The following is a 27,689-nucleotide window of genomic DNA, read 5'->3' on the forward strand; positions in this document are numbered from 1 at the left end:
CAGTCACTCACTCACTGACCAAGCTGATGTACCTCACTCACAAGAAACGGTGCGAGGTGGTGGACTTGTAGTCCACCCAATCAGTCACTCACTCAGTCAGTCACTCAGTCAGTCACTCAGTCAGTCAGTCACTCAGTCAGTCAGTCACTCAGTCAGTCACTCAGTCACTCACTCAGTCAGTCACTCAGTCAGTCAGTCACTCAGTCAGTCACTCAGTCACTCACTCACTCACTCGCTCAGTAAATGACTCAATCACTCAGTCACTCACTCACTGACCAAGCTGCTGTACCTCACTCACGAGAAATGGTGCGAGGTGGTGGACTTGGAGTGACTCACTCAGTCAGTCACTCAGTCAGTCACTCAGTCAGTCAGTCAGTCACTCAGTCAGTCAGTCACTCAGTCAATCACTCACTCACTCGCTCAATCACTCACTCACTCACTCGCTCAGTCAATCACTCACTCACTCAGTCAGTCAGTCACTCACTCGCTCACTCAGTCACTCACTCACTGACCAAGCTGCTGTACCTCACTCACGAGAAACGGTGCGAGGTGGTGGACTTGTAGTCACTCACTCAGTCAGTCACTCAGTCAGTCACTCAGTCAGTCACTCAGTCAGTCACTCAGTCAGTCACTCAGTCAGTCAGTCACTCAGTCAGTCACTCAGTCACTCACTCAGTCACTCACTCAGTCAGTCAGTCAATCACTCACTCACTCGCTCAGTCAATCACTCAGTCAGTCACTCAGTCAGTCACTCACTCAGTCAGTCACTCAGTCAATCACTCAGTCACTCACTCAGTCAGTCACTCACTCAGTCAGTCACTCAGTCAGTTAGTCAGTCAGTCACTCAGTCACTCACTCACTCAGTCACTCAGTCAGTCAATCACTCACTCAGTCAGTCACTCAGTCAGTCAGTCAGTCACTCAGTCAGTCAATCACTCACTCAGTCAGTCAGTCACTCACTCAGTCAGTCACTCAGTCAGTTAGTCAGTCAGTCACTCAGTCACTCAATCACTCAGTCACTCACTCAGTCAGTCACTCACTCAGTCAGTCACTCAGTCAGTCAGTCAGTCACTCAGTCAGTCACTCAGTCAGTCACTCAGTCACTCAGTCACTCAGTCAGTCACTCACTCAGTCTTTTACTCAGTCACTCAGTCAGTCAGTCAGTCACTCACTCAGTCAGTCACTCACTCAGTCACTCACTCAGTCAGTCAGTCACTCACTCACTCACTCAGTCACTCACTCACTCAGTCAGTCAGTCACTCAGTCAGTCAGTCAGTCACTCAGTCACTCAGTCAGTCACTCAGCCACTCAGTCAGTCACTCAGCCACTCAGTCAGTCACTCAGTCAATCACTCAGTTTCTCAGTCAGTCACTCAGTCAGTCACCCACCCACCCCCTCACTCACCCCGCTAGGCTGTCTCTACAGCTGGTGGCTATGAGCGCCACTCTGAGTGCGGGCTCCTCGCTGGCTCGCTGGCTCGGAGCCTCGTGGGTCAGCTCAGTCACTCACTCAGTCACTCAGTCACTCACTCAGTCACTCAGTCAGTCACTCAGTCAGTCACTCACTCACTCAGTCAGTCACTCACTCAGTCAGTCACTCACTCAGTCACTCACTCAGTCACACACTCAGTCACTCACTCAGTCACTCACTCAGTCAGTCACTCACTCAGTCACTCACTCAGTCAGTCACTCAGTCACTCACTCAGTCACTCACTCACTCAGTCACTCACTCACTCAGTCAGTCACTCACTCAGTCACTCAGTCACTCAGTTAGTCACTCAGTCAGTCACTCAGTCACTCAGTCACTCAGTCAGTCAGTCAGTCACTCACTCAGTCAGTCACTCACTCAGTCACTCACTCAGTCAGTCACTCAGTCAGTCACTCAGTCACTCACTCACTCACTCAGTCACTCACTCAGTCACTCTGTCACTCTCTCACTCACTCAGTCACTCAGTCACTCACTCAGTCACTCAGTCAGTCAGTTAGTCACTCAGTCACTCAGTCAGTCAGTCACTCAGTCAGTCACTCAGTCACTCAGTCAGTCACTCACTCAGTCACTCACTCAGTCAGTCACTCACTCACCCTCTCACTCTCTCACTCACTCACTCAGTCACTCATTCAGTCACTCAGTCACTCACTCAGTCAGTCACTCAGTCAGTCACTCAGTCACTCAGTCAGTCACTCACTCACTCAGTCACTCACTCACTCACTCTCTCACTCTCTCACTCACTCAGTCACTCAGTCAGTCACTCAGTCACTCAGTCAGTCACTCAGTCAGTCACTCACTCACTCAGTCAGTCACTCACTCAGTCAGTCACTCACTCAGTCACTCACTCAGTCACACACTCAGTCACTCACTCAGTCACTCACTCAGTCAGTCACTCACTCAGTCACTCACTCAGTCAGTCACTCAGTCACTCACTCAGTCACTCACTCACTCAGTCACTCACTCACTCAGTCAGTCACTCACTCAGTCACTCAGTCACTCAGTTAGTCACTCAGTCAGTCACTCAGTCACTCAGTCACTCAGTCAGTCAGTCACTCACTCAGTCAGTCACTCACTCAGTCACTCACTCAGTCAGTCACTCAGTCAGTCACTCAGTCACTCACTCACTCACTCAGTCACTCACTCAGTCACTCTGTCACTCTCTCACTCACTCAGTCACTCAGTCACTCACTCAGTCACTCAGTCAGTCAGTTAGTCACTCAGTCACTCAGTCAGTCAGTCACTCAGTCAGTCACTCAGTCACTCAGTCAGTCACTCACTCAGTCACTCACTCAGTCAGTCACTCACTCACCCTCTCACTCTCTCACTCACTCACTCAGTCACTCATTCAGTCACTCAGTCACTCACTCAGTCAGTCACTCAGTCAGTCACTCAGTCACTCAGTCAGTCACTCACTCACTCAGTCACTCACTCACTCACTCTCTCACTCTCTCACTCACTCAGTCACTCAGTCAGTCACTCAGTCACTCAGTCAGTCACTCAGCCACTCAGTCAGTCACTCAGTCAATCACTCAGTCACTCAGTCACTCAGTCAGTCAGTCACTCAGTCAGTCAGTCACTCTCTCACTCATTCTCTCACTCACTCACCCACCCACTCACCCACCCACTCACCCACCCCCTCACCCACCCCGCTAGGCTGTCTCTACAGCTGGTGGCTATGAGCGCCACTCTGAGTGCGGGCTCCTCGCTGGCTCGCTGGCTCGGAGCCTCGTGGGTCAGCTCAGTCACTCACTCAGTCAGTCACTCAGTCAGTCACTCAGTTAGTCACTCAGTCACTCACTCAGTCAGTCAGTCACTCAGTCACTCAGTCAGTCACTCAGTCAGTCACTCAGTCACTCAGTCAGTCACTCAGTCACTCAGACTCATTCACTCAGTCAGTCAGTCACTCAGTCACTCATTCACTCAGTCAGTCAGTCACTCAGTCACTCAGTCAGTCACTCAGTCAGTCACTCAGTCACTCAGTCAGTCACTCAGTCAGTCACTCAGTCACTCAGTCACTCAGTCAGTCACTCAGTCACTCAGACTCATTCACTCAGTCAGTCAGTCACTCAGTCAGTCAGTCACTCAGTTAGTCAGTCAGTCACTCAGTTAGTCACTCAGTCACTCACTCAGTCAGTCACTCACTCAGTCACTCAGTCACTCACTCAGTCAGTCACTCACCCACCCACTCACTCACCCACTCACTCACCCATCCACTCACCCATCCACCCACTCACTCACTCAGTCACTCAGTTACTCACTCACCCACTCACTCACTCACTCAGTCACTCAGTTACTCACTCACTCAGTCACTCACTCAGTCACTCTGTCACTCACTCAGTCAGTCACTCACTCACTCACCCACTCACTCACTCACCCACTCACCCACCCACCCACTCACTCACCCACCCACTCACCCACCCACCCACCCACCCCCTCACCCCGCTAGGCTGTCTCTACAGCTGGTGGCTATGAGCGCCACTCTGAGTGCGGGCTCCTCGCTGGCTCGCTGGCTCGGAGCCTCGTGGGTCAGCTCAGTCACTCACTCAGTCAGTCAGTCACTCAGTCACTCAGTCACTCACTCTCTCACTCAGTCAGTCACTCAGTCACTCAGTCACTCAGTCAGTCACTCAGTCACTCACTCAGTCACTCAGTCAGTCAGTCACTCAGTCAGTCACTCAGTCACTCACTCAGTCAGTCACTCAGTCACTCACCTACTCACTCACTCAGTCACTCACTCAGTCACTCACTCAGTCAGTCACTCAGTCACTCAGTCAGTCACTCACTCACTCAGTCACTCAGTCAGTCATTCAGTCAGTCAGTCACTCACTCACCCACTCACTCACCCACCCACCCACTCACTCACCCACCCACACCCTCACCCACCCCGCTAGGCTGTCTCTCCAGCTGGTGGCTATGAGCGCCACTCTGAGTGCGGGCTCCTCGCTGGCTCGCTGGCTCGGAGCCTCGTGGGTCAGCTCAGTCACTCACTCAGTCAGTCACTCAGTCACTCAGTCACTCAGTCACTCAGTCACTCACTCACTCACTCAGTCAGTCAGTCACTCACCTACTCACTCAGTCAGTCACTCAGTCAGTCAGTTAGTCACTCAGTCAGTCACTCAGTCACTCACTCACTCAGTCAGTCACTCAGTCACTCACTCAGTCACTCAGTCACTCAGTCAGTCACTCACCCACCCCCTCACCCCGCTAGGCTGTCTCTCCAGCTGGTGGCTATGAGCGCCACTCTGAGTGCGGGCTCCTCGCTGGCTCGCTGGCTCGGAGCCTCGTGGTTCAGTGGAAGCTTCCGGCCCGTGCCACTCCGGGAGATCGTGAAGGCAGGCAGCTCGCTGTACACCACGGACGGAGGGTTCCTAGGGACATACACACCCAGGCTGGCCGTCAAGGTGAGCAGAGACTCGCAGAGAGGGAGAGAGAGAGACTCGCACACAGAGAGAGACTCACACAGAGACTCACACACAGAGAGACTCACACACAGAGACTCACAGAGAGACTCACAGAGAGAGAGAGAGACTCACACACAGAGAGAGACTCACACAGAGAGAGACTCGCAGAGAGAAAGACTCACACACAGAGAGAGACTCACACAGAGAGAGAGACTCACACAGAGAGAGAGACTCACACACACAGAGAGAGACTCACACAGAGAGAGACTCACACAGAGACTCACACAGAGAGAGAGACTCGCACAGAGAGAGACTCACACAGAGAGATATAGAGACTCACAGAGAGACTCACACAGAGACTCACACAGAGAGAGACTCACAGAGAGACTCGCACAGAGAGAGAGAATCACACAGAGAGAGACTCACACAGAGAGAGACTCACACAGAGACTCACACACAGAGAGAGACTCACACAGAGAGAGAGACTCACAGAGAGACTCACACAGAGAGAGACTCACACAGAGACTCACACAGAGAGAGACTCACACAGAGAGAGACTCACACAGAGAGAGAGACTCACACAGAGAGACTCACAGAGAGACTCGCAGAGAGAGAGACTCACACAGAGAGAATCACACAGAGAGACTCACACAGAGAGACTCACAGAGAGACTCACACAGAGAGACTCACAGAGAGACTCACACAGAGAGAGAATCACACAGAGAGAGACTCACACAGAGAGAGACTCACACAGAGAGAGAGAATCACACAGAGAGAATCACACAGAGAGACTCACAGAGAGACTCACAGAGAGAGAGACTCACACAGAGAGAATCACACAGAGAGACTCACACAGAGAGACTCACACAGAGACTCACAGAGAGACTCACAGAGAGACTCACAGAGAGAGAGACTCACAGAGACTCACAGAGAGAGAGACTCACAGAGAGACTCACAGAGAGAGAGAATCACACAGAGAGACTCACACAGAGAGACTCACACAGAGACTCACAGAGAGAGAGACTCACAGAGAGACTCACAGAGAGAGAGACTCACAGAGAGACTCACAGAGAGAGAGAATCACAGAGAGAGACTCACACAGAGAGAGACTCACACACAGAGACTCACAGAGAGACTCACAGAGAGACTCACAGAGAGAGACTCACAGAGAGACTCGCAGAGAGAGACTCACACACAGAGAGAGAGACTCACACAGAGACTCACAGAGAGAGAGAGACTCACACAGAGAGAGACTCACAGAGACTCACACAGAGAGATACTCACACAGAGAGAGACTCACACAGAGAGACTCACACAGAGAGAGACTCACAGAGAGACTCATAGAGAGACTCACAGAGAGAGACTCACAGAGACTCACACAGAGACTCACACAGAGACTCACACAGAGAGACTCACACGGAGACTCACACAGAGAGACTCACAGAGAGACTCGCAGAGAGACTCATAGAGAGAGAGACTCACACAGAGAGACTCACAGAGAGACTCACAGAGAGACTCACAGAGAGACTCACAGAGAGAGAGACTCACACAGAGAGAGACTCACACAGAGATTCATAGAGACACACACAGAGAGACTCACAGAGAGACTCACACAGAGAGAGACTCACACAGAGAGATATAGAGACTCACACAGAGAGACTCACAGAGAGAGACTCACAGAGAGACTCACACGGAGACTCACACAGAGAGGGACTCACACAGAGAGAGACTCACACGCAGAGATATAGAGACTCACAGAGAGAGACTCACACAGAGACTCACACAGAGAGATATAGAGACTCACACAGAGAGAGACTCACAGAGAGAGACTCACACAGAGAGACTCACACAGAGAGAGACTCACACAGAGAGAGACTCACACAGAGAGAGACTCACACAGAGAGACTTACTCACAGAGATTCACACAGAGAGATAGAGACTCACACAGAGACTCACACAGAGAGAGACTCACACAGAGAGAGAGACTCACAGAGAGACTCACACGGAGACTCACACAGAGAGACTCACACAGAGAGACTCACAGAGAGACTCACAGAGACACTCACAGAGAGACTCACACAGAGAGAGACTCACACAGAGAGACTCACACACAGAGATATAGAGACTCACAGAGAGAGACTCACAGAGAGAGTGAGTCACACAGAGAGACTCACACAGAGAGAGACTCACACAGAGAGAGACTCACACAGAGAGATATAGAGACTCACACAGAGAGACTCACACAGAGAGAGACTCACACACAGAGATATAGAGACTCACAGAGAGAGAGACTCACACAGAGAGAGAGGGCCTCACAGAGAGAGATTCACACGGAGACTCAGACAGAGAGAGAGACTCACAGAGAGAGAGACTCACAGAGAGGGAGACTCACACAGAGAGAAAGACTCACACACAGAGAGACTCACAGGGAGAGAGACTTACTCACAGAGACTCACACAGAGAGATAGAGACTCACACAGAGACTCACACAGAGTCTCATAGAGAGACTCACAGAGAGAGAGACTCACAGAGAGAGACTCACAGAGAGAGACTCACAGAGAGAGAGAGACTCACACAGAGAGATATATAGAGACTCACAGAGAGAGAGACTCACACAGAGAGAGACTCACACACACAGAGACTCACACAGGGACTCACACACAGAGAGAGACTCACACAGAGAGAGACTCACAGAGAGAGACTCACACACAGAGATATAGAGACTCACACAGAGAGAGACTCACAGAGAGAGACTCACACACAGAGCTATAGAGATTCACAGAGAGAGACTCACAGAGAGAGACTCACAGAGAGACTCATAGAGAGAGACTCACAGAGAGACTCACACAGAGACTCACACAGAGACTCACACAGAGACTCACACAGAGAGAGACTCACAGAGAGACTCATAGAGAGACTCACAGAGAGAGACTCACACAGAGAGATACTCACAGAGAGAGAGACTCACACAGAGATTCATAGAGACTCACACAGAGAGACTCACAGATAGACTCACAGAGAGAGAGACTCACACAGAGAGACTCACAGAGAGAGAGAGACTCACACAGAGATTCATAGAGACACACACACAGAGACTCACAGAGAGACTCACACAGAGAGAGACTCACACAGAGAGAGACTCACACAGAGAGAGACTCACACAGAGATTCATAGAGACACACACAGAGAGACTCACAGAGAGACTCACACAGAGAGAGACTCACACAGAGAGAGACTCACACAGAGAGAGACTCACACAGAGATTCATAGAGACACACACAGAGATTCATAGAGACACACACAGAGAGACTCACAGAGAGACTCACACAGAGAGAGACTCACACAGAGAGAGACTCACACAGAGAGAGACTCACACAGAGATTCATAGAGACACACACAGAGAGACTCACAGAGAGACTCACACAGAGAGAGACTCACACAGAGAGAGACTCACACAGAGAGAGACTCACACAGAGATTCATAGAGACACACACAGAGAGACTCATAGAGAGACTCACAGAGAGAGACTCACAGAGACTCACACAGAGACTCACACAGAGACTCACACAGAGAGACTCACACGGAGACTCACACGGAGACTCACACAGAGAGACTCACAGAGAGACTCACAGAGAGACTCATAGAGAGAGAGACTCACACAGAGAGACTCACAGAGAGACTCACAGAGAGACTCACAGAGAGACTCACAGAGAGACTCACAGAGAGAGAGACTCACACAGAGAGAGACTCACACAGAGATTCATAGAGACACACACAGAGAGACTCACAGAGAGACTCACACAGAGAGAGACTCACACAGAGAGATATAGAGACTCACACAGAGAGACTCACAGAGAGAGACTCACAGAGAGACTCACACGGAGACTCACACAGAGAGGGACTCACACAGAGAGAGACTCACACGCAGAGATATAGAGACTCACAGAGAGAGACTCACACAGAGACTCACACAGAGAGATATAGAGACTCACACAGAGAGAGACTCACAGAGAGAGACTCACACAGAGAGACTCACACAGAGAGAGACTCACACAGAGAGAGACTCACACAGAGAGAGACTCACACAGAGAGACTTACTCACAGAGATTCACACAGAGAGATAGAGACTCACACAGAGACTCACACAGAGAGAGACTCACACAGAGAGAGAGACTCACAGAGAGACTCACACGGAGACTCACACAGAGAGACTCACACAGAGAGACTCACAGAGAGACTCACAGAGACACTCACAGAGAGACTCACACAGAGAGAGACTCACACAGAGAGACTCACACACAGAGATATAGAGACTCACAGAGAGAGACTCACAGAGAGAGTGAGTCACACAGAGAGACTCACACAGAGAGAGACTCACACAGAGAGAGACTCACACAGAGAGATATAGAGACTCACACAGAGAGACTCACACAGAGAGAGACTCACACACAGAGATATAGAGACTCACAGAGAGAGAGACTCACACAGAGAGAGAGGGCCTCACAGAGAGAGATTCACACGGAGACTCAGACAGAGAGAGAGACTCACAGAGAGAGAGACTCACAGAGAGGGAGACTCACACAGAGAGAAAGACTCACACACAGAGAGACTCACAGGGAGAGAGACTTACTCACAGAGACTCACACAGAGAGATAGAGACTCACACAGAGACTCACACAGAGTCTCATAGAGAGACTCACAGAGAGAGAGACTCACAGAGAGAGACTCACAGAGAGAGAGAGACTCACACAGAGAGATATATAGAGACTCACAGAGAGAGAGACTCACACAGAGAGAGACTCACACACACAGAGACTCACACAGGGACTCACACACAGAGAGAGACTCACACAGAGAGAGACTCACAGAGAGAGACTCACACACAGAGATATAGAGACTCACACAGAGAGAGACTCACAGAGAGAGACTCACACACAGAGATATAGAGATTCACAGAGAGAGACTCACAGAGAGAGACTCACAGAGAGACTCATAGAGAGACTCACAGAGAGAGAGACTCACACAGAGAGATACTCACAGAGAGAGAGACTCACACAGAGACTCACACAGAGACTCACACAGAGACTCACACAGAGAGAGACTCACAGAGAGACTCATAGAGAGACTCACAGAGAGAGAGACTCACACAGAGAGATACTCACAGAGAGAGAGACTCACACAGAGATTCATAGAGACTCACACAGAGAGACTCACAGATAGACTCACAGAGAGAGAGACTCACACAGAGAGACTCACAGAGAGAGAGAGACTCACACAGAGATTCATAGAGACACACACACAGAGACTCACAGAGAGACTCACACAGAGAGAGACTCACACAGAGAGAGACTCACACAGAGAGAGACTCACACAGAGATTCATAGAGACACACACAGAGAGACTCACAGAGAGACTCACACAGAGAGAGACTCACACAGAGAGAGACTCACACAGAGAGAGACTCACACAGAGATTCATAGAGACACACACAGAGATTCATAGAGACACACACAGAGAGACTCACAGAGAGACTCACACAGAGAGAGACTCACACAGAGATTCATAGAGACACACACAGAGAGACTCACAGAGAGACTCACACAGAGAGAGACTCACACAGAGAGAGACTCACACAGAGAGAGACTCACACAGAGATTCATAGAGACACACACAGAGAGACTCACAGAGAGACTCACACAGAGAGAGACTCACACAGAGAGAGACTCACACAGAGAGAGACTCACACAGAGATTCATAGAGACACACACAGAGATTCATAGAGACACACACAGAGAGACTCACAGAGAGACTCACACAGAGAGAGACTCACACAGAGAGAGACTCACACAGAGAGAGACTCACACAGAGATTCATAGAGACACACAGAGAGACTCACAGAGAGACTCACACAGAGAGAGACTCACACAGAGAGAGACTCACACAGAGAGAGACTCACACAGAGATTCATAGAGACACACACAGAGAGACTTACAGAGAGACTCACACAGAGAGAGACTCACACAGAGAGAGCCTCACACAGAGATTCATAGAGACACACACAGAGAGACTCACAGAGAGACTCACACAGAGAGAGACTCACACAGAGAGAGACTCACACAGAGAGAGACTCACACAGAGATTCATAGAGACACACACAGAGATTCATAGAGACACACACAGAGAGACTCACACAGAGAGAGACTCACACAGAGAGAGACTCACACAGAGAGAGACTCACACAGAGATTCATAGAGACACACACAGAGAGACTCACAGAGAGACTCACACAGAGAGAGACTCACACAGAGAGAGACTCACACAGAGAGAGACTCACACAGAGAGATACTCACACAGAGATTCATAGAGACACACACAGAGAGACTCACAGAGAGACTCACACAGAGAGAGACTCACACAGAGAGAGACTCACACAGAGAGATATAGAGACTCACAGAGAGAGACTCACACAGAGAGACTCACACGGAGACTCACACAGAGAGAGACTCACACAGAGAGAGACTCACACACAGAGATATAGAGACTCACAGAGAGAGAGACTCACAGAGACTCACACAGAGAGGTAGAGACTCACACAGAGACTCACACAGAGACTCATAGAGAGACTCACAGAGAGAGAGACTCACAGAGAGACTCACAGAGAGACTCACAGAGAGACTCACAGAGTGACTCACAGAGAGACTCACAGAGAGACTCACAGAGAGAGAGACTCACAGAGAGAGACTCACACAGAGAGAGAGACTCACAGAGAGACTCACAGAGAGAGACTCACAGAGAGAGACTCACAGAGAGAGACTCACAGAGAGAGACTCACACAGAGAGAGAGACTCACAGATAGACTCATAGAGAGAGTCACACAGAGAGAGACTCACACACAGAGATATAGAGACTCGCAGAGAGAGACTCACACAGAGAGAGATTCACAGAGAGACTCATAGAGAGAGACTCACACACAGAGACTCACACAGAGAGAGACTCACACAGAGAGAGACTCACACAGAGACTCAGAGAGAGACTCACACAGAGAGAGACTCACACAGAGGGAGACTCACACAGAGAGAGCGCCTCAAAGAGAGAGACTCACACAGAGACTCACACAGAGATATAGAGACTCACACGGAGACTCACACAGAGACTCACACAGAGAGAGGCTCACACAGAGACTCACACAGAGAGAGACTCACACAGAGATATAGAGACTCACACGGAGACTCACACAGAGACTCACACAGAGAGAGACTCACACAGAGAGAGACTCACACACACACAGACTCACACAGAGAGAGACTCACACAGAGAGAGACTCACACACACAGAGACTCACAGAGACTCAGACACAGAGAGACTCATACAGTGACTCACAGAGACTCACACACACACAGAGACTCACACAGAGATTCATAGAGACTCACACAGAGAGATAGAGACTCACACAGAGACTCACACAGAGACTCACACAGAGACTCACACAGAGATATAGAGACTCGCACAGAGAGACTCACACAGAGAGAGACTCACACGGAGACTCACAGAGACTCACACAGAGACTCACACACAGAGAGACTCATAGAGACTCACACGGAGACTCACACGGAGACTCACACGGAGACTCACACAGAGACTCACACAGAGACTCCCACGGAGATTCATACAGAGAGAGACTCACACACAGAGACTCACACAGAGACTCACACAGAGACCCACACAGAGACTCACAGAGAGGCTCACACAGAGACTCACAGAGAGACTCACAGAGAGACTCATAGAGAGACTCACACAGAGACTCACACACAGAGAGACTCATAGAGACTCACACAGAGACTCACAGAGAGACTTACAGAGAGACTCATAGAGAGACTCACACAGAGACTGACACGGAGATTCATACAGAGAGAGACTCACACACAGAGACTCACACAGAGACTCACACAGAGACTCATAGAGAGGCTCACACAGAGAGACTCACACACAGAGACTCACACAGAGACTCACACAGAGACTCACACAGAGACTCACAGAGAGACTCATAGAGAGACTCACAGAGAGAGACTCACAGAGATATAGACTCACACACACTCACAGAGACTCACAGAGAGACACACAGAGATACTCGTAGAGAGACTCATAGAGAGACTCACACAGAGACTCACAGAGAGATAGAGACACACACAGAGACTCACACAGAGATAGAGACTCACAGAGAGAGTCACAGAGAGAGAGACTCACACAGAGACTCACAGAGAGACTCACACAGAGAGACTCACACAGAGACTCACACACACACTCAGACTCACAGAGAGACTCACAGAGAGACTCACAGAGAGACTCACACAGAGACTCACACAGAGAGACTCACAGAGACTCACACAGAGATTCACACAGAGAGACTCACAGAGACTCACAGAGAGACTCACACAGAGATAGAGACTCACACACACACAGAGACTCACACAGAGACTCACACAGAGACTCACACAGAGACTCACACAGAGACTCACACAGAGAGAGACTCACAGAGAGACTCACACACACAGAGACTCACACAGAGACTCACAGAGAGACGCACACAGAGAGAGACTCACAGAGACTCACACAGAGAGACTCACACAGAGAGACTCACACAGAGACTCACAGAGAGAATCACACAGAGACTCACACACACAGAGACTCACAGAGAGACTCACACAGAGACTCACACAGAGACTCACACAGAGACTCACAGAGAGACTCACACAGAGAGACTCACACAGAGAGACTCACACAGAGACTCACAGAGAGAATCACACAGAGACTCACACACACAGAGACTCACAGAGAGACTCACACACACAGAGACTCACACAGAGACTCACAGAGAGACTCACACAGAGAGAGAGACTCACACAGAGAGAGACTCACAGAGAGGCTCACACAGTGAGACTCAGAGAGAGACTCACAGAGAGAGACTCACAGAGAGAGACTCACAGAGAGACTCACAGAGAGAATCACACAGAGACTCACACACACAGAGACTCACAGAGAGATATAGAGAGACTCACACAGAGACTCACACACACACAGACTCACGCAGAGACTCACACAGAGATAGAGACACACACAGACTCACACAGAGACTCACACAGAGACTTACACAGAGACTCACACAGAGACTCACAGAGAGACTCACAGAGAGACTCACAGAGAGACTCACAGAGAGACTCACAGAGAGACTCACACAGAGACTCACACAGAGAGACTCACGCAGAGACTCACAGAGACTCACACACAGAGACTCACACACAGAGACACACACAGAGACTCACACAGAGATAGAGACTCACACACACACAGAGACTCACACACACACAGATACTCACACAGAGACTCACGCAGAGATAGAGACTCACACAGATACTCACACAGAGAGAGACTCACACAGAGACTCACACAAAGACTCACACAGAGACTCACAGAGAGACTCACACAGAGACTCACAGAGACTCACACAGAGACTCACAGAGACTCACACAGTGACTCACACAGAAACTCACACAGAGACTCACACAGAGACTCACGCAGAGAGACTCACACAAAGACTCACAGAGACTCACACAGAGAGACTTACACACAGACTCACACAGAGAGACTCACACAGACTCACAGAGACTCACAGAGAGACTCACACACACAGAGACTCACACACACAGAGACTCACACACAGAGACTCACGCAGAGACTCACACAGAGACTCACACAGAGAGACTCACGCAGAGACTCACAGAGACTCACACACAGAGACTCACACACAGAGACACACACACACAGACTCACACACGGAGACTCACACACACAAACTCACACACAGAGACACACACACACAGAGACTCACAGAGACTCAAACACACACAGAGACTCACACAGAGACTCACACAGAGACTCACAGAGACTCACACAAAGACTCACACACATACACACACAGAGACTCACACAGAGACTCACACAGAGAGACTCGCACACACACAGAGACTCACACACACACACAGAGACTCACACAGAGAGACTCACACACACAAACACAGAGACTCACACACACACACACACACAGACTCACACACACACACAGAGACTCACACACACACAGAGACTCAGACACACACACAGAGACACACACACACACAGACTCACACACACACAGAGACTCCCACACACACACAGATACTCACACACACAGAGACTCACACACACAGAGACTCACACAGAGACTCACACAGACACACACACACAGACTCACACACACAGAGACTCACACAGAGACTCACACAGAGACACACAGAGACACACACACAGAGACTCACACAGGGACACACACACAGAGACTCACACAGAGACTCACACACACAGAGACTCACACAGAGACTCACACAGAGACTCACACATAGACACACACACACAGAGACTCACCACACACACAGACTCACACAGACTCACACACAGAGACTCACTCACACACACAGAGACTCACACACAGACTCACACACACAGATACTCACACACACAGAGATTCACAGAGACTCACAGGACTCACACAGAGACGCACACAGAGACTCACACACAGAGACTCACACAGACTCACACAGAGACTCACACAGAGATTCACAGAGACTCACACAGAGAGACTCACAGAGATTCACAGAGAGACTCACACAGAGATAGAGACTCACACACACAGAGACTCACACAGAGAGACTCACACAGAGACTCACACAGAGACTCACACAGAGACTCACACACAGAGACTCACACAGCGACTCACACAGAGACTCACAGAGACTCACACAGAGACTCACACACAGAGACTCACACACAGACTCACACACACAGATACTCACACACACAGAGACTCACACAGAGACTCACACAGAGACTCACAGCGACTCACACAGAGACTCACACACACAAACTCACACACACAGAGACTCACACAGAGACTCACAGGACTCACACAGAGACTCACACAGAGACTCACACACACAGAGACTCACACAGAGACTCACACAGAGACTCACAGAGACTCACAGAGACTCACGTAGAGACTCACACAGAGACTCACAGAGACTCACACAGAGACTCACAGAGACTCACAGAGACTCACACAGAGACTCACACACAGAGACTCACACACACACACAGACTTACAAAGACTCACACAGAGACTCGCATAGATTCACAGAGACTCACACAGAGACTCACACACACACAGAGACTTACAAAGACTCACACAGAGACTCACATAGACTCACAGAGACTCACAGAGACTCACACAGAGACACACACAGAGACTCACAGAGACTCACACATAGACTCACAGAAACTCACACACACAGAGACTCACACACCCACAGAGACACACGCACATAGAGACTCACACACACACACAGACACACACACACACAGAGACACGCAAACACAGAGACTCACACAGAGAGACTCACACAGAGACGCACACAAACAGAGACTCACACAGAGAGACTCACAGAGATAGACTCACAGAGACTCAAACAGAGAGAGACTCACACAGAGACTCACAGAGACTCACACAGAGACTCACAGAGACTCGCAGAGACTCACACAGAGACTCACACACAACGCACAGACTCACACAGAGACTCACACACACACACAGACTCACACAGAGCCTCAGAGACACACACACACACAGAGACTCACACAGGGTGGGTGAGTGAGTGGGTGGGTGGGTGGGTGAGTGGGTAGGGTGGGTGGGTGAGTGGGTGGGTGAGTGATTGATTGGGTGAGTGAGTGGGTGGGTGGGTGAGTGAGTGGGTGGGTGGGTGAGTGGGTGGTTGTGTGGATGAGTGGGTCGGTGAGTGACTGAGTGACTGAGTGAGTGAGTGTGTGAGTGAGAGTGAGTGAGTGGGTGTGTGTGAGTGAGTGTATGAGTGAGTGACTGAGTAACTCGGTGAGTGAGTGAGTGAGTGGGTGAGTCGGTGGGTGAGTGAGTGAGTGGGTGGGTGAGTGATTGCGTGAGTGAGTGATTGGGTGAGTGAGTGTGTTAGTGAGTACTGAGTGAGTGAGTGTGTGAGTGAGTGAGTGGGTGAGTGAGTGGGTGAGTGTGTGAGTGAGTGTATGAGTGAGTGACTGGGTGAGTGAGTGAGTGAGTGGGTGAGTGAGTGAGTGTGTGAGTGATTGGGTGAGTGAGTGAGTGGGTGGGTGAGTGAGTGAGTGAGTAAATGAGTGAGTGGGTGAGTGGGTGGGTGAGTGAGTGAGTGATTGGGTGAGTGTGTGAGTGAGTACTGAGTGAATGGTTGAGTGAGTGACTGAGTGTATGAATGAGTGAGTGACTGTGTGAGTGAGTGACTGAGTGAGTGACTGAGTGTGTGAGTGTGTGAGTGAGTGAGTGAGTGACTGAGTGAGTGACTAAGTGACTGAGTGAGTGACTGAGTGAGTGAGTGTGTGAGTGAGTGACTGACTGAGTGACTGACTGACTGAGTGACTGACTGAGTGAGTGACTGAGTGACGGACTGAGTGACTAAGTGACTGACTGAGTGACTGACTGAGTGACTGACTGACTAACTGACTGAGTGACTGACTGAGTGAGTGAGTGACTGAGTGAGTGACTAAGTGAGTGACTGACTGACTGAGTGACTAAGTGACTGACTGAGTGAATGACTGACTGAGTGACTAAGTTACTGAGTGACTGACTGAGTGAGTGACTAAGTGACTGAGTGAATGACTGACTGAGTGACTGAGTAACTGACTGAGTGACTGACTGAGTGACTGACTGAGTGACTGACTGACTGACTGAATGACTGACTGAGTGAGTGACTGACTGAGTGACTGACTGAGTGACTGACTGACTGAGTGACTGACTGACTGCGTGACTGACTTAGTGACTGACTTAGTGACTGACTGACTGAGTGACTGACTGAGTGACTGACTGACTGACTGAGTGACTGAGTGGGTGACTGAGTGAGTGACTGAGTGACTGAGTGACTGAGTGAGTGACTGAGTGACTGAGTGAGTGACTGAGTGAGTGACTGACTGAGTGAGTGGGTGGGTGAGTGACTGATTGAGTGAGTGAGTGACTGAGTGACTAACTGACTGACTGAGGGACTGATTGAGTGAGTGACTGATTGAGTGAGTGACTGACTGAGTGACTGAGTGAGTGACTGACTGACTAAGTAACTGACTGAGTGACTAACTGACTGAGTGAGTAACTGACTGACTGAGTGACTGACTGAGTGACTGACTGAGTAACTGAGTGAATGAGTGACTGACTGAGTGACTGACTGACTGACTGACTGACTGAGTGACTGACTGAGTGACTGACTGAGTGGGTGACTGACTGAGTGACTGACTGAGTGAGTGACTGAGTGACTGACTGAGTGAGTGACTGAGTGACTGACTGAATGAGTAACTGAGTGAGTGAGTGGGTGACTGACTGACTAAGTGAGTGACTGAGTGAGTAACTGAGTGAGTGACTGAGTGACTGACTGACTAAGTGACTGAGTGACTGACTGAGTGATTGACTGAGTAACTGAGTGAGTGACTGAGTGACTGACTGACTAAGTGACTGAGTGACTGACTGAGTGATTGACTGAGTAACTGAGTGAGTAACTGAGTGACTGACTGAGTGACTGATTGACTGAGTGACTGACTGAGTGACTGACTGAGTGAGTGACTGGGTGACTGACTGACTGAGTGACTGACTGAGTGAGTGACTGAGTGACTGACTGACTGACTGAGTGAGTGACTGACTGAGTGAGTGACTGACTGAGTGAGTAACTGAGTGAGTAACTGAGTGAGTGAGTGGGTGACTGACTGAGTGACTGACTGAATGAGTAACTGAGTGAGTGAGTGGGTGACTGACTGACTGAGTGAGTGACTGACTGACTGAGTGAGTGACTGACTGAGTGACTGACTGATTGACTGACTGACTGAGTGAGTGACTGGGTGTGCTGTGTGCATCAGGGAGACCCAGACCACGTGGTCAGCCTGGTCTATGACGTCGCCCATCTCGGCCACTCCGTCCTCATCTTCTGCCCAACTCGTGCCTGGTGTGAGCGGCTCTCGCTGCTCATCGCTGGAGCCTTCCGTGACCTCGTGACCTCTGGCGGTCAGCCTCACCACGTGTCTCTCTCACCACGTGTCTCTCCGTGTCTCTCACCACGTGTCTCTCTCTCCACGTGTCTCTCCACGTGTCTCTCACCACGTGTCTCTCCCCGTGTCTCTCTCCCCGGCTCTCGCTGCTCATCGCCGGAGCCTTCCGTGACCTCGTGACCTCTGGCGGTCAGCCTCCCACGTGTCTCACCACGTGTCTCTCTCCCAGTGTCTCACCACGTGTCTCTCTCACCACGTGTCTCACCACGTGTCTCTCTCACCACGTGTCTCTCTCCTCGTGTCTCTCCCACGTGTCTCTCTCTCCACGTGTCTCTCACCACGTGTCTCTCTCTCTCCACGTGTCTCTCTCCCACGTGTCTCCCACGTGTCTCTCCACGTGTCTCTCACCACGTGTCTCTCTCCGTGTCTCTCTCCACGTGGCTCTCGCTGCTCATCGCCGGAGCCTTCCGTGACCTCGTGACCTCTGGCGGTCAGCCTCCCACGTGTCTCTCACACCACGTGTCTCTCTCACCACGTGTCTCTCTCCCACGTGTCTCACCGTGTCTCCCAAGTGTCTCTCTCTCCCCGTGTCTCTCACCACGTGTCTCTCACCACGTGTCTCTCTCCCTGTGTCTCACCACGTGTCTCTCACCACGTGTCTCTCACCACGTGTCTCTCTCTCCTCGTGTCTCTCTCCCTGTGTCTCACCACGTGTCTCCCCGTGTCTCCCCACGTGTCTCTCACCACGTGTCTCTCTCTCCCCATGTCTCCCCGTGTCTCTCTCACCACGTGTCTCTCCCCATGTCTCACCACGTGTCTCTCTCACCACGTGTCTCTCTCCGTGTCTCTCTCCGTGACTCCCCGTGTCTCTCTCACCACGTGTCTCTCTCCTCGTGTCTCTCTCCCTGTCTCTCACCACGTGTCTCCCCGTGTCTCTCTCCTCGTGTCTCTCTCCTCGTGTCTCCCCGTCTGTCTCCCCGTGTGTCTCCCCGTGTCTCACCACGTGTCTCTCTCTCCCCGTGTCTCTCACCACGTGTCTCTCACCACGTGTCTCTCCACGTGTCTCTCCCACCACGTGTCTCTCTCCACGTGTCTCTCTCCCACGTGTCTCACCGTGTCTCTCTCTCCACGTGTCTCCCACGTGTCTCTCCCACGTGTCTCTCTCCGTGTCTCTCTCCCCGGCTCTCGCTGCTCATCGCCGGAGCCTTCCGTGACCTCGTGACCTCTGGCGGTCAGCCTCACCACGTGTCTCTCACCACGTGTCTCTCACCACGTGTCTCTCACCACGTGTCTCACCACGTGTCTCTCTCCCCGTGTCTCTCTCTCCTCATGTCTCTCTCCCTGTCTCTCTCCTCGTGTCTCCCACGTGTCTCACCATGTATCTCTCTCCTCGTGTCTCTCTCCCTGTCTCTCTCCACGTGTCTCCCTCGTGTCTCACCACGTGTCTCTCTCCTCGTGTCTCTCACCACGTGTCTCACCACGTGTCTCCTCGTGTCTCCACGTGTCTCTCTCACCACGTGTCTCACCACGTGTCTCTCTCCTCGTGTCTCCACGTGTCTCTCTTACCACGTGTCTCTCTCCTCGTGTCTCTCTCCCTGTCTCTCTCCACGTGTCTCCCACGTGTCTCTCTCCTCGTGTCTCTCTCCACGTGTCTCTCTCTCCCCGTGTCTCCCCGTGTGTCTCCTCGTGTCTCTCTCGCAGTGTCTACCACGTGTCTCTCACCACGTGTCTCTCACCACGTGTCTCACCACGTGTCTCACCACGTGTCTCTCACCACGTGTCTCTCTCCGTGTCTCTCCACGTGGCTCTCGCTGCTCATCGCCGGAGCCTTCCGTGACCTCGTGACCTCTGGCGGTCAGCCTCACCACGTGTCTCTCACCACGTGTCTCACCACGTGTCTCTCACCACGTGTCTCCACGTGTGTCTCTCACCACGTGTCTCTCACCACGTGTCTCACCACGTGTCTCTCTCCTCGTGTCTCTCACCACGTGTCTCTCTCCCCATGTCTCCCCGTGTCTCTCCACGTGTCTCTCTCCACGTGTCTCTCACCACGTGTCTCTCACCACGTGTCTCTCTCACCACGTGTCTCACCACGTGTCTCTCTCTCCACGTGTCTCACTCCTCGTGTCTCTCTCTCCACGTGTCTCTCTCCCACGTGTCTCACCGTGTCTCCCAAGTGTCTCTCTCTCCCCGTGTCTCTCACCACGTGTCTCTCACCACGTGTCTCTCCACGTGTCTCTCTCTCCACGTGTCTCTCTCACCACGTGTCTCTCACCACGTGTCTCTCTCACCACGTGTCTCTCTCACCACGTGTCTCTCTCACCACGTGTCTCTCTCACCACGTGTCTCTCTCCCACGTGTCTCTCCCCGTGTCTCTCTCCCCGGCTCTCGCTGCTCATCGCCGGAGCCTTCCGTGACCTCGTGACCTCTGGCGGTCAGCCTCCCACGTGTCTCTCACCACGTGTCTCTCTCACCACGTGTCTCACCACGTGTCTCACCACGTGTCTCTCTCCGTGTCTCTCTCCGTGTCTCCCACCATGTGTCTCTCTCCCAGGTGTCTCACCACGTGTCTCCCAAGTGTCTCTCTCTCCCCGTGTCTCTCTCCCCGTGTCTCTCACCACGTGTCTCTCACCACGTGTCTCCCACGTGTCTCTCTCCGTGTCTCTCTCCGTGTCTCCCACCACGTGTCTCTCTCCCAGGTGTCTCACCACGTGTCTCCCCGTGTCTCCCCACGTGTCTCTCTCCACGTGTCTCTCTCCCACGTGTCTCACCGTGTCTCCCAAGTGTCTCTCTCTCCCCGTGTCTCTCACCACGTGTCTCACCACGTGTCTCTCACCACGTGTCTCACCACGTGTCTCTCTCGAAGTGTCTCCCACGTGTCTCTCCTCGTGTCTCCCCGTGTGTCTCCCCGTGTCTCTCACCACGTGTCTCTCTCCCCGTGTCTCTCCCCGTGTCTCTCTCCCCGGCTCTCGCTGCTCATCGCCGGAGCCTTCCGTGACCTCGTGACCTCTGCCGGTCAGCCTCCCACGTGTCTCTCACCACGTGTCTCACCACGTGTCTCTCTCCCCACGTGTCTCTCTCTCCACGTGTCTCTCCCTCCCCGTGTCTCTCTCCCCACGTGTCTCCCACGTGTCTCCCACCACGTGTCTCTCTCCTCCTGTCTCTCCCCACGTGTCTCCCCGTGTCTCCCACGTGTCTCTCTCCTCGTGTCTCTCTCTCCACGTGTCTCTCACCACGTGTCTCACCACGTGTCTCCCACGTGTCTCACCACGTGTCTCACCACGTGTCTCCCCGTGTCTCCCACGTGTCTCTCTCCTCGTGTCTCTCTCTCCACGTGTCTCTCACCACGTGTCTCTCACCACGTGTCTCACCACGTGTCTCCCACGTGTCTCCCCGTGTCTCTCTCTCCCCCAGTGTCTCTCTCTCCTCGTGTCTCTCCCCACGTGTCTCCCACGTGTCTCCCACGTGTCTCCACGTGTCTCTCTCTCCACGTGTCTCTCCCCACGTGTCTCCCACGTGTCTCCCACGTGTCTCCTCGTGTCTCCACGTGTCTCTCTCTCCACGTGTCTCCACGTGTCTCTCTCTCCACGTGTCTCTCCCCACGTGTCTCCCACGTGTCTCCCACGTGTCTCCTCGTGTCTCCACGTGTCTCTCTCTCCACGTGTCTCTCCCCACGTGTCTCCCACGTGTCTCCCCGTGTCTCTCTCCCCGTGTCTCTCTCCCCCGTGTCTCTCTGTCCCCGTGTCTCTCTCCCCTCTTTCTCCCCGTGTCTCTCTCCCCGTGTCTCTCTCCCCGTGTCTCTCTCACCGTGTCTCTCTCTCCCCATGTCTCTCTCCCCCGGTGTCTCTCTCTCCCCGTGTCTCTCTCTCCCCGGGTCTCTCTCTCCCCGTGTCTCTCTCTCACCGTGTCTCTCTCTCCCCGTGTCTCTCTCTCCCCGTCTCTCTCTCCCTGTGTCTCTCTCCCTGTGTCTCTCTCCCCACGTGTCTCTCTCTCACCACGTCTCTCTCTCCCCGTGTCTCTCTCTCCCCGTGTCTCTCTCTCCTCGTGTCTCTCTCCCCGTGTCTCTCTCCCCGTGTCTCTCTCCCCGTGTCTCTCTCTCCCCGTGTCTCTCCCCGTGTCTCTCTCCCCCCATGTCTCTCTCCCCCCGTGTCTCTCCCCCCGTGTCTCTCGCTCTCTCCCCGTGTCTCTCCCCCCGTGTCTCTCCCCCCGTGTCTCTCCCCCCCCCGCCCCGTGTCTCTCTCCCCCGTGTCTCTCTGTCCCCGTGTCTCTCTCCCCTCTCTCTCTCTCCCCGTGTCTCTCTCCCCGTGTCTCTCTCACCGTGTGTCTCTCTCTCCTCTCTCTCTCTCCCCGTGTCTCTCTCCCCGTGTCTCTCTCACCGTGTCTCTCTCTCCCCGTGTCTCTCTCCCCACGTGTCTCTCTCTCCCCGTGTCTCTCTCCCCCGGTGTCTCTCTCCCCCGGTGTCTCTCTCTCCCCGTGTCTCTCTCTCCCCGTGTCTCTCTCACCACGTGTCTCTCTCACCACGTGTCTCTCTCACCACGTGTCTCTCTCTCCCCCTGTCTCTCTCTCTCTCCGTGTTTCTCCCCGTGTCTCTCTCTCCCCGTGTCTCTCTCTCCACGTGTCTATCTCTCCACATGTCTATCTCTCCGTGTCACTCTCCCCGTGTCACTCTCCCCGTGTCTCTCTCCCCCGGTGTCTCTCTCTCCCCGTGTCTCTCTCTCCCCGTGTCTCTCTCTCCCCGTGTCTCTCTCTCACCGTGTCTCTCTCTCCCCGTGTCTCTCTCTCCCCGTGTCTCTCTCTCTCCGTGTTTCTCTCCGTGTCTCTCTCTCCCAGTGTCTCTCTCTCCCCGTGTCTCTCTCTCCCCCTGTCTCTCTCTCTCTGTGTTTCTCCCCCTGTCTCCCTCTCTCTCCGTGTTTCTCCCCATGTCTCTCTCTCACCGTGTCTCTCTCTCCCCCTGTCTCTCTCTCTCTCCGTGTTTCTCTCTCCCCGTGTCTCTCTCTCCCCGTGTCTCTCTCTCCACGTGTCTCTCTCTCCCCGTGTCTCTCTCTCTCCGTGTCTCTCTCTCCCCATGTCTCTCTCCGTGTCTCTCTTTCCCGGTGTCTCTCTCGCCCCGTGTCTCTCTCTCCCCCTGTCTCTCTCTCTCTGTGTTTCTCCCCCTGTCTCTCTCTCTCTCCGTGTTTCTCCCCGTGTCTCTCTCTCACCGTGTCTCTCTCTCCCCCTGTCTCTCTCCCCGTGTCTCTCTCTCACCGTGTCTGTCTCTCCCCCTGTCTCTCTCCCTGTGTCTCTCTCTCTCCCCGTGTCTCTCTCTCCCCGTGTCTCTCTCTCTCTCCGTGTTTCTCCCCGTGTCTCTCTCTCCCCGTGTCTCTCTCCCCACGTGTCTCTCTCTCCCCGTGTCTCTCTCTCCCCGTGTCTCTCTCTCTCTCCGTGTTTCTCCCCGTGTCTCTCTCTCCCCGTGTCTCTCTCCCCACGTGTCTCTCTCTCCCCCGGTGTCTCTCTCCCCATGTCTCTCTCCCAGTGTCTCTCTCTCCCATTGTCTCTCTCTCCCCGTGTCTCTCTCTCCCCGTGTCTCTCTCTCTCCGTGTTTCTCTCCGTGTCTCTCTCTCCCGGTGTCTCTCTCTCCCTGTGTCTCTCTCTCCCCCTGTCTCTCTCTCCCCGTGTCTCTCCCCGTGTCTCTCTCTCTCTCCCAGTGTCTCTCTCTCTCCGTGTTTCTCCCCGTGTCTCTCTCTCACCGTGTCTCTCTCCCCCCGTGTCTCTCTCCCACCCCCAGGACCCGTCCCCCCTGTCCCTGTGGACGAAGTCTCCCTGTCCCACCTTGTCCGGTGCTTACGCCGTTGTCCGAGTGGACTGGACTCGACGCTGGCCAGAACCATTCCGGTTGGCGTCGCGTTCCATCACGCAGGTGGTCAACACTGCACCATAGACTCAACACTGCACCATAGACTCAAAACTGCACCATAGACTCAACACTGCCCATAGACTCAACACTGCACCATAGACTCAACACTGCACCATAGACTCAACACTGCCCATAGACTCAACACTGCACCTTAGACTCAACACTGCACCATAGACTCAACACTGCACCTTAGACTCAGCACTGCACCATAGACTCAACACTGCCCATAGACTCAAGACTGCACCTTAGACTCAACACTGCACCATAGACTCAGCACTGCACCATAGACTCAGCACTGCACCATAGACTCAACACTGCACCATAGACTCAGCACTGCACCATAGACTCAACACTGCACCATAGACTCAGCACTACACCATAGACTCAACACTGCACCATAGACTCAACACTGCACCATAGACTCAACACTGCACCATAGACTCAACACTGCACAATAGATTCAACACTGCACCATAGACTCAGCACTGCACCATAGACTCAACACTGCACCATAGACTCAACACTGCAACATAGACTCAACACTGCCCATAGACTCAACACTGCACCATCGACTCAACACTGCCCATAGACTCAACACTACACCATAGACTCAACACTGCACCATAGACTCAACACTGCACCATAGACTCAGCACTGCCCATAGACTCAACACTGCCCCATAGACTCAACACTGCCCCATAGACTCAACACTGCACCATAGACTCAACACTGCACCATAGACTCAACACTGCACAATAGATTCAACACTGCACCATAGACTCAGCACTGCACCATAGACTCAACACTGCACCATAGACTCAACACTGCACCATAGACTCAACACTGCCCATAGACTCAACACTGCACCATCGACTCAACACTGCCCATAGACTCAACACTACACCATAGACTCAACACTGCACCATAGACTCAACACTGCACCATAGACTCAGCACTGCCCATAGACTCAACACTGCCCCATAGACTCAACACTGCCCCATAGACTCAACACTGCACCATAGACTCAACACTGCACCATAGACTCAACACTGCCCCATAGACTCAGCACTGCACCATAGACTCAGCACTACACCATAGACTCAACACTGCACCATAGACTCAACACTGCACCATAGACTCAACACTGCACCATAGACTCAGCACTGCCCATAGACTCAACACTGCTCCATAGACTCAACACTGCTCCATAGACTCAGCACTGCACCATAGACTCAACACTGCTCCATAGACTCAACACTGCACCATAGACTCAACACTGCACCATAGACTCAACACTGCACCATAGACTCAGCACTGCCCATAGACTCAACACTGCTCCATAGACTCAGCACTGCACCATAGACTCAACACTGCCCATAGACTCAACACTGCCCCATAGACTCAACACTGCTCCATAGACTCAACACTGCTCCATAGACTCAACACTGCTCCATAGACTCAACACTGCTCCATAGACTCAACACTGCTCCATAGACTCAACACTGCTCCATAGACTCAACACTGCCCATAGACTCAACACTGCACCATAGACTCAACACTGCCCCATAGACTCAACACTGCACCATAGACTCAACACTGCACCATAGACTCAACACTGCACCATAGACTCAACACTGCCCATAGACTCAACACTGCACCATAGACTCAACACTGCACCATAGACTCAACACTGCACCATAGACTCAACACTGCACCATAGACTCAACACTGCACCATAGACTCAACACTGCACCATAGATTCAACACTGCACCATAGACTCAGCACTGCACCATAGACTCAACACTGCCCCATAGACTCAACACTACCCATAGACTCAACACTGCACCATAGACTCAACACTGCACCATAGACTCAACACTGCCCATAGACTCAACACTGCACCATCGACTCAACACTGCCCATAGACTCAACACTACACCATAGACTCAACACTGCACCATAGACTCAACACTGCACCATAGACTCAGCACTGCCCATAGACTCAACACTGCCCCATAGACTCAACACTGTCCCATAGACTCAACACTGCACCATAGACTCAACACTGCACCATAGACTCAACACTGCCCCATAGACTCAGCACTGCACCATAGACTCAACACTGCCCATAGACTCAGCACTACACCATAGACTCAGCACTGCCCATAGACTCAACACTGCACCATAGACTCAACACTGCCCATAGACTCAACACTGCACCATAGACTCAACACTGCCCATAGACTCAACACTGCTCCATAGACTCAACACTGCTCCATAGACTCAACACTGCCCCATAGACTCAACACTGCACCATAGACTCAACACTGCCCCATAGACTCAACACTGCACCATAGACTCAACACTGCACCATAGACTCAACACTGCACCATAGACTCAACACTGCCCATAGACTCAACACTGCCCATAGACTCAACACTGCACCATAGACTCAACACTGCCCATAGACTCAGCACTGCACCATAGACTCAACACTGCACGATAGACTCAACACTGCCCATAGACTCAACACTGCCCATAGACTCAACACTGCACCATAGACTCAACACTGCCCATAGACTCAACACTGCCCATTGACTCAACACTGCACCATAGACTCAACACTGCACCATAGACTCAACACTGCACCATAGACTCAACACTGCACCATAGACTCAGCACTGCACCATAGACTCAGCACTGCACCATAGACTCAACACTGCCCATAGACTCAACACTGCACCATAGACTCATCACTGCACCATAGACTCAACACTGCACCATAGACTCA

The 27,689-nt window shown here is 52.1% G+C and overlaps 1 protein-coding gene across 1 annotated transcript in view; it reads left to right on the top strand.

The window, feature by feature from the left end:
- LOC142922904 (DNA polymerase theta-like) overlaps positions 1-27,689 on the top strand; it is a 37,808-nt gene continuing 10,119 nt past the window's right edge. Inside the window, exons 1-4 of the mRNA XM_076063849.1 lie at positions 1-49; positions 4,697-4,889; positions 18,876-19,020; positions 24,769-24,900. Of these exons, the coding sequence (XP_075919964.1) occupies positions 27-49; positions 4,697-4,889; positions 18,876-19,020; positions 24,769-24,900 (493 nt within the window). The 5' untranslated portion in view covers positions 1-26. The remainder of the gene's footprint in view (positions 50-4,696; positions 4,890-18,875; positions 19,021-24,768; positions 24,901-27,689) is intronic.

This window comes from Petromyzon marinus, unplaced genomic scaffold (assembly GCF_048934315.1).
Source record: "Petromyzon marinus isolate PM22_M1 ecotype Great Lakes invasive population unplaced genomic scaffold, UKy_Petmar_22M1.pri1.0 PM_Scaffold_204, whole genome shotgun sequence".
Classification (NCBI taxonomy): domain Eukaryota; kingdom Metazoa; phylum Chordata; class Hyperoartia; order Petromyzontiformes; family Petromyzontidae; genus Petromyzon; species Petromyzon marinus.